Here is a 12999-nt window from a genome sequence, read left to right on the forward strand (position 1 = left end):
GGGTTCTATACACTGTATTTAGGCTCTGGGGGCTCTTACCAGCCACGCCTCCATATGGACACCCTTCTCACCTAGCTTGGGCTCCCACAGCCATGCCAGAATGCTCCATGTGGACACACTCCATGTGGACCCCCTCCCCACCCTACTCAGTCTCTAACTTGGAGTCAGGTCACTGTGACTCGCTTCTCTGTCCCTGACCTCCAATGTGAGGCTACCCTCTCGCCTGTGCCCCACCTATGGCTTAAGGACTGAATTATCTAGGAAGGAAAACAAAGGAAAAGGAGAGGAGAAGCGAAAGAAGGGGCTGGAAGGGAGAGTTGGAAAGGAAGAATCCTATTCATCTTCTGATACCAGCTGAAACAGACAAATGCTTTTAGCCTTTCTTCCCAAACAACTGGACAACCAACCGTCTCTTATTTGATGTTCATTGTGTCAGGACAGTTGGGAGCTGAGGCTGGAACACAAAGACAAATATGTTCGCTGCCTACCAGAACAGCAGGGAAGAGGACACGAAAATATTAAATCAAAACTAATAATATAATACCAAGTGCCTCAATCAAGAGATATAAAAAAAACATGTGATCCAAAACCTGTAGAATTAAACTAGAAATATACATTCTGAGCAATAGGCAAAGTCACAGTAGATTAACTCTCACCTATCTTAACTGAGCACATCGGAGTTCTGAACAAGCTCCATTCACCCAGGGACTGTAATGGTCAAAGCATTCATTCACTGGCTCTTACTCATCAGTTCTATAGATTCCCCCTTAATGTGGATGAAGCCATGTTAATACTTTTGTAAAGAGATGTTGATTGACTTGCTAAGTGTAATATTCAATGTAGAATATTCCAAATAAGACATGTGATATAAATGTCATTACCACCACCACCACAATAATTCCTGTTTCCATTAAAGTTTGTTGATAAAGTTATTGAGAAAGTTTTATTCTAGATCAACACTCAGGGTAGTAGATGGTACAAACTGGGGGTAGTCTGTGTGAAACAGATAAACTGTGTCTACATGTCTGGCACTTATGAGCTACTTCCTTTATTCCCCATAATATATAATGCTCTACACAGATACCAGAGAAAGCTAAATGAATGTGTGGAATCCCTAGTCATCTGTCACAGGTTGTACATGAAGCCCACCTTCATTTCTGTTCTGGTTTTTTTTTTTTTATGATAGTCACAGAGAGAGAGAGAGAGAGAGAGAGGCAGACACAGGCAGAGGGAGAAGCAGGCTCCGAGCACCAGGAGCCTGACATGGGATCGATCCCGGGTCTCTAGGATCGCGCCCTGGGCCAAAGGCAGGCGCCAAACCGCTGCGCCACCCAGGGATCATTTCTGGGGTTTTTAATATATTTTTATTGAAGTTTGATTTGCCAACATACATTGTAACACCCAGTGCTCATCCCGTCAAGTGCCCTCCTCAGTGCCCGTCAGTCACCCCATCCCCCCACCTGCCTCCCCTTCCACTATCCCTTGTACATTTCCCAGAGTTAAGAGTTTCTCATTCTGTGTCACCCTCTCTAATTTTTCCCACTCGTTTTCCCTTCTTTCCCCTACAACCCCTTTCACTATTTCTTATATTCCCTACATGAGTGAAACCACATAATCAAAGGAAATTGAGGTCTCTGGTGTTCTGGGATAGTTTCTTGAAGAACAAAAGGAAGTCCTTAGGGAAAGTCAGGCTCCATTTACACTCCCATCTCTTGGCTCAACCTTGAGAACAATGGGCTTTTCAGGTTGAATAATCCCTTGAGCATTTAATTTCAGGGGGATCTGCAACAGTTAAACAAGTATATGAGAAACGACCATGAAAATCCAGCTAACAACAGAAGCAAAGCAGGCAAGATATATGAAGGACAATAATGCATTACAAATATATAAATACTACTTATAGATTCATATATCTCTGATTCTTTAAAATTATTCTGTAAGTTGTCAAGACTGGAGTATGTAAGCATTCATCCATCACTCATTCAACAGAGTATCTACTGACCACCCACTCAGTACCAGGCTGGAGACAAACTCATATTGGTTTATATACTTTTATATTTAAATTTTAAGTAAAAAGGATGAGTATTTAAATTTAAGACAGATTCTTACCTATTATGGCAAACAATTTTGAAAAGTGAGAGAGATAATTTTGTATACGTTGAAGCTTGTAGGCCATCCTGAGTGTTTATTACACATTTTATCATATGAACATCTACACTGATAAACATCCTGTACTCTCTCCCATGGAAACATCCATCCATGATAACAGACTAGCATGGAAAGGGAGCACAGCCTGACTGGAGAAGGTGGAGCCAAGTAGCTAGGATGGCCTGGACCATGGGACTCCTTCACATCAGTCAGGCATGTTTCACACCAGTGACTCTCAACCTTGCTTGCACTTGAGAATCAGTGGGGACACATTTAAAGCCATTCTCTGGGTGAATTATGTTAGAATATAGGATTTTTAATGAACCCACTGACTTCAGAGTAAAACCAAGGTTGAGAACCATGGTCACAATAGTGTCTATAAATTGTAGTGGAGAAGAGCATCATTCAAAAGTCACATCATGGTTATCACCACATTGCACATCATGATTGTGCACAATGTGTTCCTTTCCTTTCAGTGGACTTGAAAGAGATTTAAAAACACTGCTCAAGATCAAAGGACTGTGCATAATAATTTCATGTGAACTATACTGACATATGACCCTTATGGTTGGGCGGTTATGAATCACAGATGTGGCACTCAAGAGCTAAAGGACCCTTCAAGGCCACAGATGACTCTAATAGATTACTGGGCTGATAGAACAAATTACTAAGGATAAATGAGCACATTCGCTCACAAACACACACACACACACACACACACATCTATTTCATATCTCTTAGTTAAAAAAACCAATAAAACACTATTTATGCAGAACGTTATCTCTCTGACCTGTGTTTCTTTACAAGGTTTGAAGGAGAAGTTCTGCAGGACCCTAACAAGGGCAAGTTTCATGTTCATGATCGCAAACCTCATTCCAATGCAGTTTCGGGGTCCAGTTCCAAAAGGCAGGTATGTATAAGGATTTATGCTGTCCTTGTTCTTCCTACTGAACCTGGCTCCACAATGGAAGTGGAAAACAAGTTTAGTTAATCATAAAGACCACAAGAAGTACATGTTTGGGGTTCTCAACCAGGAGTATATAGGAAACTTTGATGGGTTGTTTACTGTAATCCTGCTATGCTTATTCTGCTATGACAATTGTAAGCTACAGGTCGTTGGATTCCCCTTGCCCTATGGGAGCATTCAGTCTTGCTGAGGACATGACATAAAGCTGTTGAAAAGATTTACCTTAGACACTAGAATTATATTGAGGGTGGTGTGATGTTCACACTTTGAAAGGCAAGCAGGAAATGAGCCTGACTGGAGGAAAGGTAGGTTGATGCCTCCATTCCCACTTATGTTGGTCACATGCTCATAGAAAAAGGAAGTAGAGAAATGCCTCCTATGTTTTACCATTGTTATTTTTCCCTTCACATCCCTACACTCCCTGCAAGGACCACTCCCAACCACTTACACGGAAAAGATTTTCACATGATTTACATGGGCACGTGACGCTACTCCACTATAATGATACTTAGATCTATGTATAATCATTATAATCATTGAGTTTTTGTCTATCTGTTCTAAGACACTATAAATTCCTTTTGGGTTAGACCTATGCTTCATTCAAAATTCATTCCTTGGGATCCCTGGGTGGCTCAGCGGTTTAGCGCCTGCCTTTGGCCCAGGGCGTGATCCTGGAGTCCAGGGATTGAGCCCCACATCGGGCTTCTCTCTGACTGTGCTTTTCTCTCTGCCTGTGTCTCTGCCTTTCTCTCTCTCTTTACACACTTTCATGAATAAATAAATAAAATCTTTTTAAAAAATTCATTCCTTAATACTTATATTAAGGAAACATGTGGATTTGGGAAAATGATAATGGCATTTAGGTGAGGTATTATTTAAACTCCTTTTATCATGAAGAACATACTGAAATGTTTCCATGATATGCCTTAAAATAATATGGAAAACAGTAAAAGAATTATAATGGTGTGTGGATGGAGTAGCTGATATGGGTTAGTAGTTACCAGGCAGGTGGTGGGCATATATAAATTCATTAAAAGTATTTCATAGACTTGTGTCTATATAATGTTTGTGCATGTGTCAAAAATTCTCTGCAACATGGGAGACTGGGTGGCTCAGATGGTTAAGCATCTGCCTTTGGCTCAGGGAATGATCTTCACGTCCTGTAATCAAGCCCCATATTGGGGCTTCTCCTTCTCCCTCTGCTCCTCCCCCTGCTTATGCTTGCTTTCTCTCAAACAAATAAAATCTTTTTAAAAAATTATCCATAAGGGGTACCTGGGTGGCTCAGTTGGTTAAGTGTCTGCCTTTGGCTCAGGTCATGATATTAGGGTACTCCAGTGGAGCCCCACATCAAGTTCCCTGCCCAACAGGGATCCTGCTTCTCCTTCTGTCCCTCCCCCCTGCTTGTGCTCTCTCTCTCTCACTCTCTCACTCACTCTCTGCCTATCTGAAATAATAAATAAAATCTTTTTTAATTATTCATAATTGATATTTTTAATACATGGATTTCACTACCTGGCACAGTTCCTAACACATGTAGGTAAGCACTTCCTCTCATGGCTGAATGAATCATAAACAAGTACAGAAGTGATCACTGGTTTCTGTTTGAGAAGCTATAGGAGACTGAACAGCTGAACTTGTGGGAGCCATCAGGTCTCCTGGTCCAGAAAACAGATGACTTGGTCAACTCTAAGTTCTTTCAGCAAGTACTATGTGTAGACGCATTGCTAGCACTAAGGACACCATGAGCCCAGAAAAGAGCTCTGCTAACAGGGACTTTTAGTCGGGGGCTAAACATCTAGGTCTCTAAAAACTCATCCAAATTTTGCCCACCAATACAATAAACAGGAAAGCATGGACTTTTGCAGAATTCAGGCTTACCCAAAGCCAGACTCTGCTCTGAATTCCCAGAAGAGAAAACTCAAGACCCCTCCAAGGAGGATGTCTAAATGGCTAGAGAACAGATGACCTCACTTTGGATAAATCCCAGATACTAGAGAGATGAGAGATGCTTAGAACTGCAACCACAGACAGCACAGGACCTATCAGGTCTCCAGCACACTCTGTCCTCAGGCTGCTGCTCCTCCTGCCAGGGATGTGAACTCTCAGCACCACAGCCACTGTCCTCACACTATACCTAGCAGACATGGTGGCGCAGGGTTACAAACACAGAATGCGAAAATCTAAGGAGTAAATCCAGAGCGCTAAAGAGGACAGAAACACTAAAGTAACAAAAAGTCCCATTTTCTTAATTAAGATAATGGTTAAGTATATTATGTATATACATATAATCACAAACACAATTATGGTACGTTGTTTATACTTTACTGTTACATTAACTCAGTACCTCAAAAATATATAATGCCATCTTAACTTTTAAGCTTCTATATATGCATAGAAAAACATCCACAAGGACATACATCACATGATTAATAATCCTGATATATTGTGACTGGTGATGATGTTAATTTTCTTTATTCTCAACTAGAGTTTGTAAAATTTGGACAATAATGTTCATTTTGTAACAAGAAAAATACTTCTAAGAATAAAAAAATGTACAAATAAATCATTGTACCACCACACGATTGTCATCTATACTAAGAAAATACAGAATATCCTCCAATATGAGGGTGGGTTCCCCTTTGCAGGGTTCCCTGTACCTTTCAGGTCGGAATTCCTCAGGCTCTGGCCAGAGACTCTGGTCTCGATGAAGAGTAAAGGTTGGCACCATCACCACTGTCCCTTTGGGAATGAACACACCACTGATTTCCACATCTTTCTTACAGACCCTCTCAAGTCTACCAGCGATTGGGTATAATCGGAGAGTTTCATTCAACACCATGTCCAGATATTCCATCTGCACAAGGGCATCGTAAGTGGGCAATGCCTGGAAGGAAAGAAACAGATTTTGATAAATTGAGATTTGGGGGCAGCCCGGGTGGTTCAGCTGTTTAGCACCACCTTCAGCGTAGGGTGTGATCCTTGAGACCCGGGATCAAGTCCTGCGTCAGGCTCCCTGCATGGAGCCTGCTTCTCCCTCTGCCTGTGTCTCTACCTTCTCTCTCTCTCTCTCTCTCAAATAAATAAATAAATAAATAAATAAATAAATAAATAAAATCTTTTAAAAATTGAGATTTGGGATCAAAGTTCAATGCACTGTATATACTACTACTGAAGTATTAGGAACACCTAAGAATCATGTATTTTGGTAAAGGGTATTTGTGGACATTTGAATGTCTAGCATGTCCTTTGATCTACTCAATGGCTCACTGACATGTGAGTCATAGACGTAAGCAGCAATAGTAATGACTGGGGGAGACGACTATGACGATCTCCTACACAGGGCCTGAAATCCTTCCCACTACCAGGTAATGGTTTTTCTTCCTTGTGTGAACAAAAGTGACTAATAGAGTGTGACCCTTGACCTTTTTTCTACATTTTTTGTTTAAATTTATTTTATTAACATATAGTGTATTATTAGTTTCAGAGGAAGAATTAGAATTAGAACTGACTGCTCAGTTCATATAATACCCAGCGCTCATTACATCAAGTGCCTTCCTGAATGCCCATTACCCTACTACCCTAACCCCTCTTCCACCTCCTCTCCAGCAACCCTCATTTGTTTCCTATACTTAAGAGTCTCTTATGGCTTGTCTCTCTCTGTTTTTTTTTTCATTTGTTTTTATTGAAGTTCTATTGGCCAACATATAGTATAACACCCAGTACTCATCTCATCAAGTGCCCTCCTCAGTGCCCATCACCCAGAATCCCAACTCTCTCTCTGTTTTAATCATATTTTCCCTTCCCTATGGCCCTTAATCTTAAATGAAATCTGTTGAAGTCTTTTGTTCCTTTCAAACAGGGGCGACACATCTGTATCATGAAAGGAGAATGTGCCACAGAAAATTCCCCTCTTCCTCATAAACTGTCCTAGTTGAAATATCCTGCCTTCCTAGTTTTTCAATTCTATTTACAATATTTGGAGAAAAACACTAAATAATTTGGGGAGACACTACTTTCTTTCAACGCAAATGGGGCAAGAGAAGGCTACAATTGGATGCTACCAATTGTGGGCACACAATTTCAGTTCTAGGAAAAGTAATACAGGGGATCAGAACCCTGTTCTAAGCCCCACCCTCTGTTGCTGGAAGGGTCTCCTAGTTGTCACTTTGGAGTCTCACTGTTTGCCAAACAGGCCACTCCAGACCCAGGGGTCAGGTCTCTTCATAAGAAGGGAACTTCAGGATGGGCAGAAATCTGAAAACAGTGTGGGCAATATATGTCTATCACTTGCTGCTTTGTGTAAGTCCCAACATTGTACAGATTAGAGGTCAATCAGGATCCAAGCACTTGGCTCCTAGCTTGAATTCTACACTACTAGTTATGTGATATTGTCTCTCTATAGCTCAGTTTCCTGACTTGTTAAATGGAAATAATAGAGTTGACACTTCAAAGGGTGTGTAGTAGAAAGTAGTAGAATCATACACTGCTCACCCAGGATCATGGAGACCCCCATATTTCCTAGCTCACATGAACTTACGGGAAACCATTTTGCAAATGAGGGGTGAACTGATGTATGTATGTAAGTCAGGAGCCAAACATTTGAAAATCAAGTGAGTAACACATAGTTCCTTATTACCAAGCAAACAATAAGTCCCCAGGTTCTAGATAATGCAGGTATAAGAAAATGGAGCCTCTTTACCTGGTATCACCAATAACTGTATGGAGCAGAGACTCACTCCCAACTTCTGCTAAGGCCCATATCTGACATGCGAATGTGGAAATAGGAGTAAACCTTTTTATGAAAACCTACTAGGTTTAAGGGCTAATCTGTTACTGAGACATAACCAAACCTACACTGACTCCCTTCTTCAGGTATAACCCCCTCACCTTATTGGGGAAAGTCGCATCAATCTCCTCCTGCAGTTTCTGCTGGACATCAGGGTGAGTGGCCAATTCATACATAAGGAAGGAAAGAGAAGTGCTAGTGGTCTCATAGCCAGCAAAAATAAAGATAATAGATTGGGCCACCAGCTCCAAATCAGATAGAGCTAAAAGGAGAAGAAACACATTTTAGCTATAGCAGGTGAATGTAAAAAAACACACACACACACACTTTAGATAATGAGAAGTCCATTTGAAACTCCCAATTCCCTTGGGGAAAATGTAAAAGCAATTCAGAATCAAACTCAGAGTGGTTTGCACTCTGATGTCTATCTTACAGAGCCAGAAAAGCCAGAAGTTATCTTGATCTGGTTCTTCCTATGGTCTATACTATTCTTGGCCATCTGCTCCTGCTAGTGCCACCCTCCGCACCAACACAGATAGGTAATTTCAGGAGATGGCATTTCTGTCTAATGTACATGGTGTTAGTAGCATGACCTTTGGAGGATCCTAAAAGTACTTCAGTCGTAAGTAACATGGGATACCATTCTCCCCCAGGAAAATTTATATTCTTCTAGCTAAAAGAGAACTTAAATTTATTTAGAGAGTTTGTGATACTAAGACTCAATTGTCAGGAAAAAATGAATGATCTTTCATCCAAACATATTTGTGGAAAGTGAAGAGAACAATATTGGGCTACTGATAAATTCTTGTTGCTCAAAGAGTGATCCATGGACCATCAGCATCTGCAGCATCTGGGAGTTTATTAGAAATGCAGAATCTCAAACCTCACCCTACAACTATCGAATCAAAGTCTGAGCTTTCATGAGATGTGGTGATTTGTGTGAACAACCTAGCTTGAGAAGCATGGATTATACCTTTCAGAGGTCTCAGCTAGTAGAAGACCTGGCACACAACTTCGCAAGTGCATGATCTCCAATATGTACAGAAACTACAACACAGATGTGGTATATATATACCACATCTTCTTTATTCATTCATCTGTTCATGCAGGTGGGGGGATGTGGTGACTGGGTGATGGGCACTGAGGAGGGCACTTGAAGGGATGAGCACTGGGTGTTATACTATATGTATATAGTACATATACAAACTGAAATATACAAAAAAAAAAAAAAAGACCGGTAATGGAGCTGGCTTAATTAATGCCACCAAAGAAGCAGAAGAAAAAAATGTGTCAAGGCAAGGTACTGACCAGCATGAAATATAGACGAATTGAATCCAGTGAATGGAATTAGCAATCATGGCCTGAATTTCACCTTCCTTAGTGAATGGCCCCACTCTGAATATAAATTGGAATATCTTTTGATTTGCTCCTGGCAGAAACTCAGCATGGTCATGTCCTAATCTATTTGACAAAACCTGTGTTAGGACCTTTAGATACTGAGAGCACCTACCCACTACAAACCCATAATTCACAGCTAAAAACAATGCAAAAAGTGCTAGAAAAGTCTACAAAGTTCCGATTTCCTAGTCACACTTTTCGTGAAGCTGCTATGGGTAAATTCAACTATCAAATTCTTGCCTTTCACCCAGTCACTCCATCCCCCCGCCCTCCTCCCCTTCCACTACCCCTTGTTCGTTTCCCAGAGTTAGGAGTCTCTCATGTTCTGTCACCCTCTCTGATTTTTCCCACTCATTTTCTCTCCTTTCCCCTTTATTCCCTTTCACTATTTTTTATATTCCCCATGTAGTGAAACCATATAATGTTTGTCTTTCAAGTGACTTACTTCACTCAGCATAATACCCTCCAGTTCCACCCACATTGAAGCAAAAGGTGGATATTCGTCCTTTCTAATGACTGAGAAATATTCCATTGTGTGTGTGTGTATGTGTGTGTGTATATATATATATATATATATACACATTTTCCATTCATCTTTAAATGGACACCGAGGCTCCTTCCACAGTTTGGCTATTGTGGACATTTTTGCTATAAACATTGGCACTTGACGGGATGAGCACTGGGTGTTATACTATATGTTGGCAAATAGAACCCCAATAAAAAATATATATAAAAAAATTCTTGCTCTCCATTACCACAAACCCCATGATAATAAAAGTTCAGGGCTGTACTCTCCAATAAGGTAGGCAGATGCGGCTATTTATATTTAAATTTTAATTAGTTATATTAAATACAATATAAGATTCAGAGCTCAGTGACACTAGCCACATGGTAAGTGCTCAAAAATCACATGTGTGCAGTGTTTCTGTACAGGACCAAGCAAATATAAAATATTTCCTCCATCAGAGAAAAAAGTAGAACTAGATAGATAGATAGACAGATAGATAGAATAGAAGTAGAGATAGATTGGTAGGTAGAGATGGATAAATGGATAGATAGATAGATAGATGATAGATAGATAGATAGATAGATAGATAGATAGATAGATAAATGGTATGATAGAATAAGCCCATCCTTTTCCTCTAGAATCAACTGTTATATATTCAACAATTTTGTGAGCTTGTTGTCAAATCACAGATGGCTTGAAATTAACCATGATGGAAATATTTCTGTCATAGAAACAACTATAAATTAAGCCTGTTTTTTTTTCTTTTAAATACTGAGAGCATACTTACATCATGGGTTATGGATAAAGAAATATTTGTGTTGATCAGTGCTGTGTAGATATATTTGATGTTGTTAACTTGGCTCACTGAGAGGAAATAGAAGCAAATAACCCCTAGTAGCAACGAGTACTCCTAGATCCCAGATTTGGTTTCTAAATACCATTTTAACTAAAAAGAATCAGAGTTTCTTGGAGAAATGGCTGGTTCAGGGCTCATCAGGAGAAACAGAAGAGAAATCTGAGATGTCTGACATCAGGATGCAAGGTAATGCCCAGAAAATAATATGGGAAAAGGATACAGAATACTCTATTTTTTTAATGGTGGATATACATCATTATATATATATGTCGAAACCCATAGCATATACATCAACAAGGATGAACTATAATATAAACTATGGATTTTGGGTGGTAATAATGTGTTGTTGTAGGTATATTGATTATTTAAAAATTACCACATCATGAGGGATTTTGATTCGGGATGCTGTATGTAGGTGGGGCAGGGGAAATATGAGATAAATCTCTATGTCTTTCACTCGATTTTGCAGTGAACCTAAACTGCTATAAAAAATCAAGTCTGGGGCACCTGGGTGGCTCAGCACTTAAGCATCTGCCTTCAGCTTAGCACGTGATCCTGGCATCCCAGAATGGAGTCCCACATCAGGCTCCCTGCATGGAGCCTGCTTCTCCCTCTGCCTGTGTCTCTGCATCTCTCTCTCTCTCTCTCTCTCTCTCTCTCTCCCCTCTCTCTCTCTCCGTGTGTCTCATGAATAAATAAATAAAATCTTTTTAAAAACCAAAGTCTATTGAAAACATAAAAAAGAAGAAAGGAAAAACAAAAAACACAGGTGCCCACTTAAGGGCTTCCAGACAAAAAATCTGAAAATGAAATCAAGGATCTAAGAAAAAAATGATATAAGACACTTAGTAATATAAGAGATCATACCGACATATATAAAGAAAGAAATACAATAATGATGACGTATAGAAAGCTCACCTAACAATGGACTATTATTCAAAATATAGAAGAAATGGTACAGTAACGAGTCATCATTTGTAACCATCATAGTAATAATAGTTTTAGTCAAAGACCATCCATGGATATAAAAGTAATAGATGATGATTTAAAGAGAAATACAATGTGTACACATACCTGCACCAGTTACTTCTTAATTACAAAAAGGGAAAAAAACACTTGAAGTAGATTAAGCTAGTGAATAAATATAACCACAAGTGTTTCAAGTTACGGTCATCAACACTGGGGCCATGTACCTCCTTATGTGATGAAGACTTGATGTGAATTTCCAGGCAGATTCGGTGGGTCTGGATTAGGCTGCAGGACTGACATTGGAAACAAGTTCCCCTGTGGCAGACCACAGATTGTTTTGTCTATGGTTCCCCTTCAAGCTTTGAACAGGTAGTATGGCTTGGTTTTTCTGGAAAATGCTCTGTCTACCTTTTGTATCTGAACATATTCTTTTCTTTCTCAATTTGCCAAAATTCCATCTGCTAAAATCTTCCTCCACACCTTGGAACCACCCCCTCTTTCTGAGCCACCTCATCAATGGCCCTCTGAAGCTCTTCTCGCTTACCTTTATGAGTGTCCATTTCTTTGGAATTCTGGGAGTTAATCATCAGCTGAAGAAAGTCCACTCGGTGCTAGAAACAAAAAGAGAAATTTCCATGGCAAAAAAATCACTTGTGAAGTCAGAAGTAAATCAGACGTGAAGTATCCTGAGACTATAGCCCATTTACATCCCGAATTTAGAGTAGTGTTGCCAGAGTCCTCGGTGAACAAAAGTGCTCAGCTATAAATCTTGGAGAGCAGGATGTTTCCCTGACAGGAATCCAGCCATTATGTCTCATTGCTTTTTGGATCTTGCTCTGTCTCTGTCTGATCCTCAGCTTCTCTGACTTTTGAACATACCTTCCTGGCCCAAGAGTTGCCTGATCCCTCTCCTGTCACATCTACTAGCTAAGGAGAAAGTCCCTGACTTCAGTCCTTTCTTCCAGCCTTAATTCTTAATGAATAGCCACATAGACCAATCCCTGACCTCTGCAGTCCATGAGCAGCTTCTGTGTCAGCATCTTCCAATGTCCCACCCTCCCAGAACTCTGCACAATATTCAGTGATATCAGCCCTGTCTCCTTGTCCTACACATGTCCTACAGCTGGCCATCAGGCCTCATGAAGGCAAAGCTGGCTTAGCCAGCTTGCAGCTTCAGTGCCCAGAGAAGATTTCTACCCATTCCAGACTATGGCAGGGTCAAATTTAACATAGACTATATACTCCACCAGGTGCCTAATAGGACCTTCCCCTGGAGAAGGTGTAAGATAAGAGGCTTTGAATTGAAGGGTTCTTGCCAATGTAAGATCTGGCAAAATTACACTACCAGGAAAATGATTTTACAC

The 12999-nt window shown here is 40.3% G+C and overlaps 1 protein-coding gene across 1 annotated transcript; it reads right to left on the minus strand.

Moving 5' to 3' along the window:
• Positions 1-1465: 1465 nt before the first annotated feature.
• LOC119879494 (cytochrome P450 3A12-like) lies at positions 1466-12246 on the minus strand (the record flags this gene model as incomplete). The annotated part of the gene is given in 5 exon segments (XM_038589743.1): positions 1466-1782; positions 2939-3101; positions 5776-6002; positions 8006-8166; positions 12180-12246. Coding segments are annotated over 5 exon segments (714 nt in total), but the record flags the coding sequence as incomplete, so codon positions are not given.
• Positions 12247-12999: the final 753 nt, after the last annotated feature.

Source organism: Canis lupus, unplaced genomic scaffold (genome assembly GCF_011100685.1).
Source record: "Canis lupus familiaris isolate Mischka breed German Shepherd unplaced genomic scaffold, alternate assembly UU_Cfam_GSD_1.0 chrUn_S92H251, whole genome shotgun sequence".
NCBI lineage: Eukaryota > Metazoa > Chordata > Mammalia > Carnivora > Canidae > Canis > Canis lupus.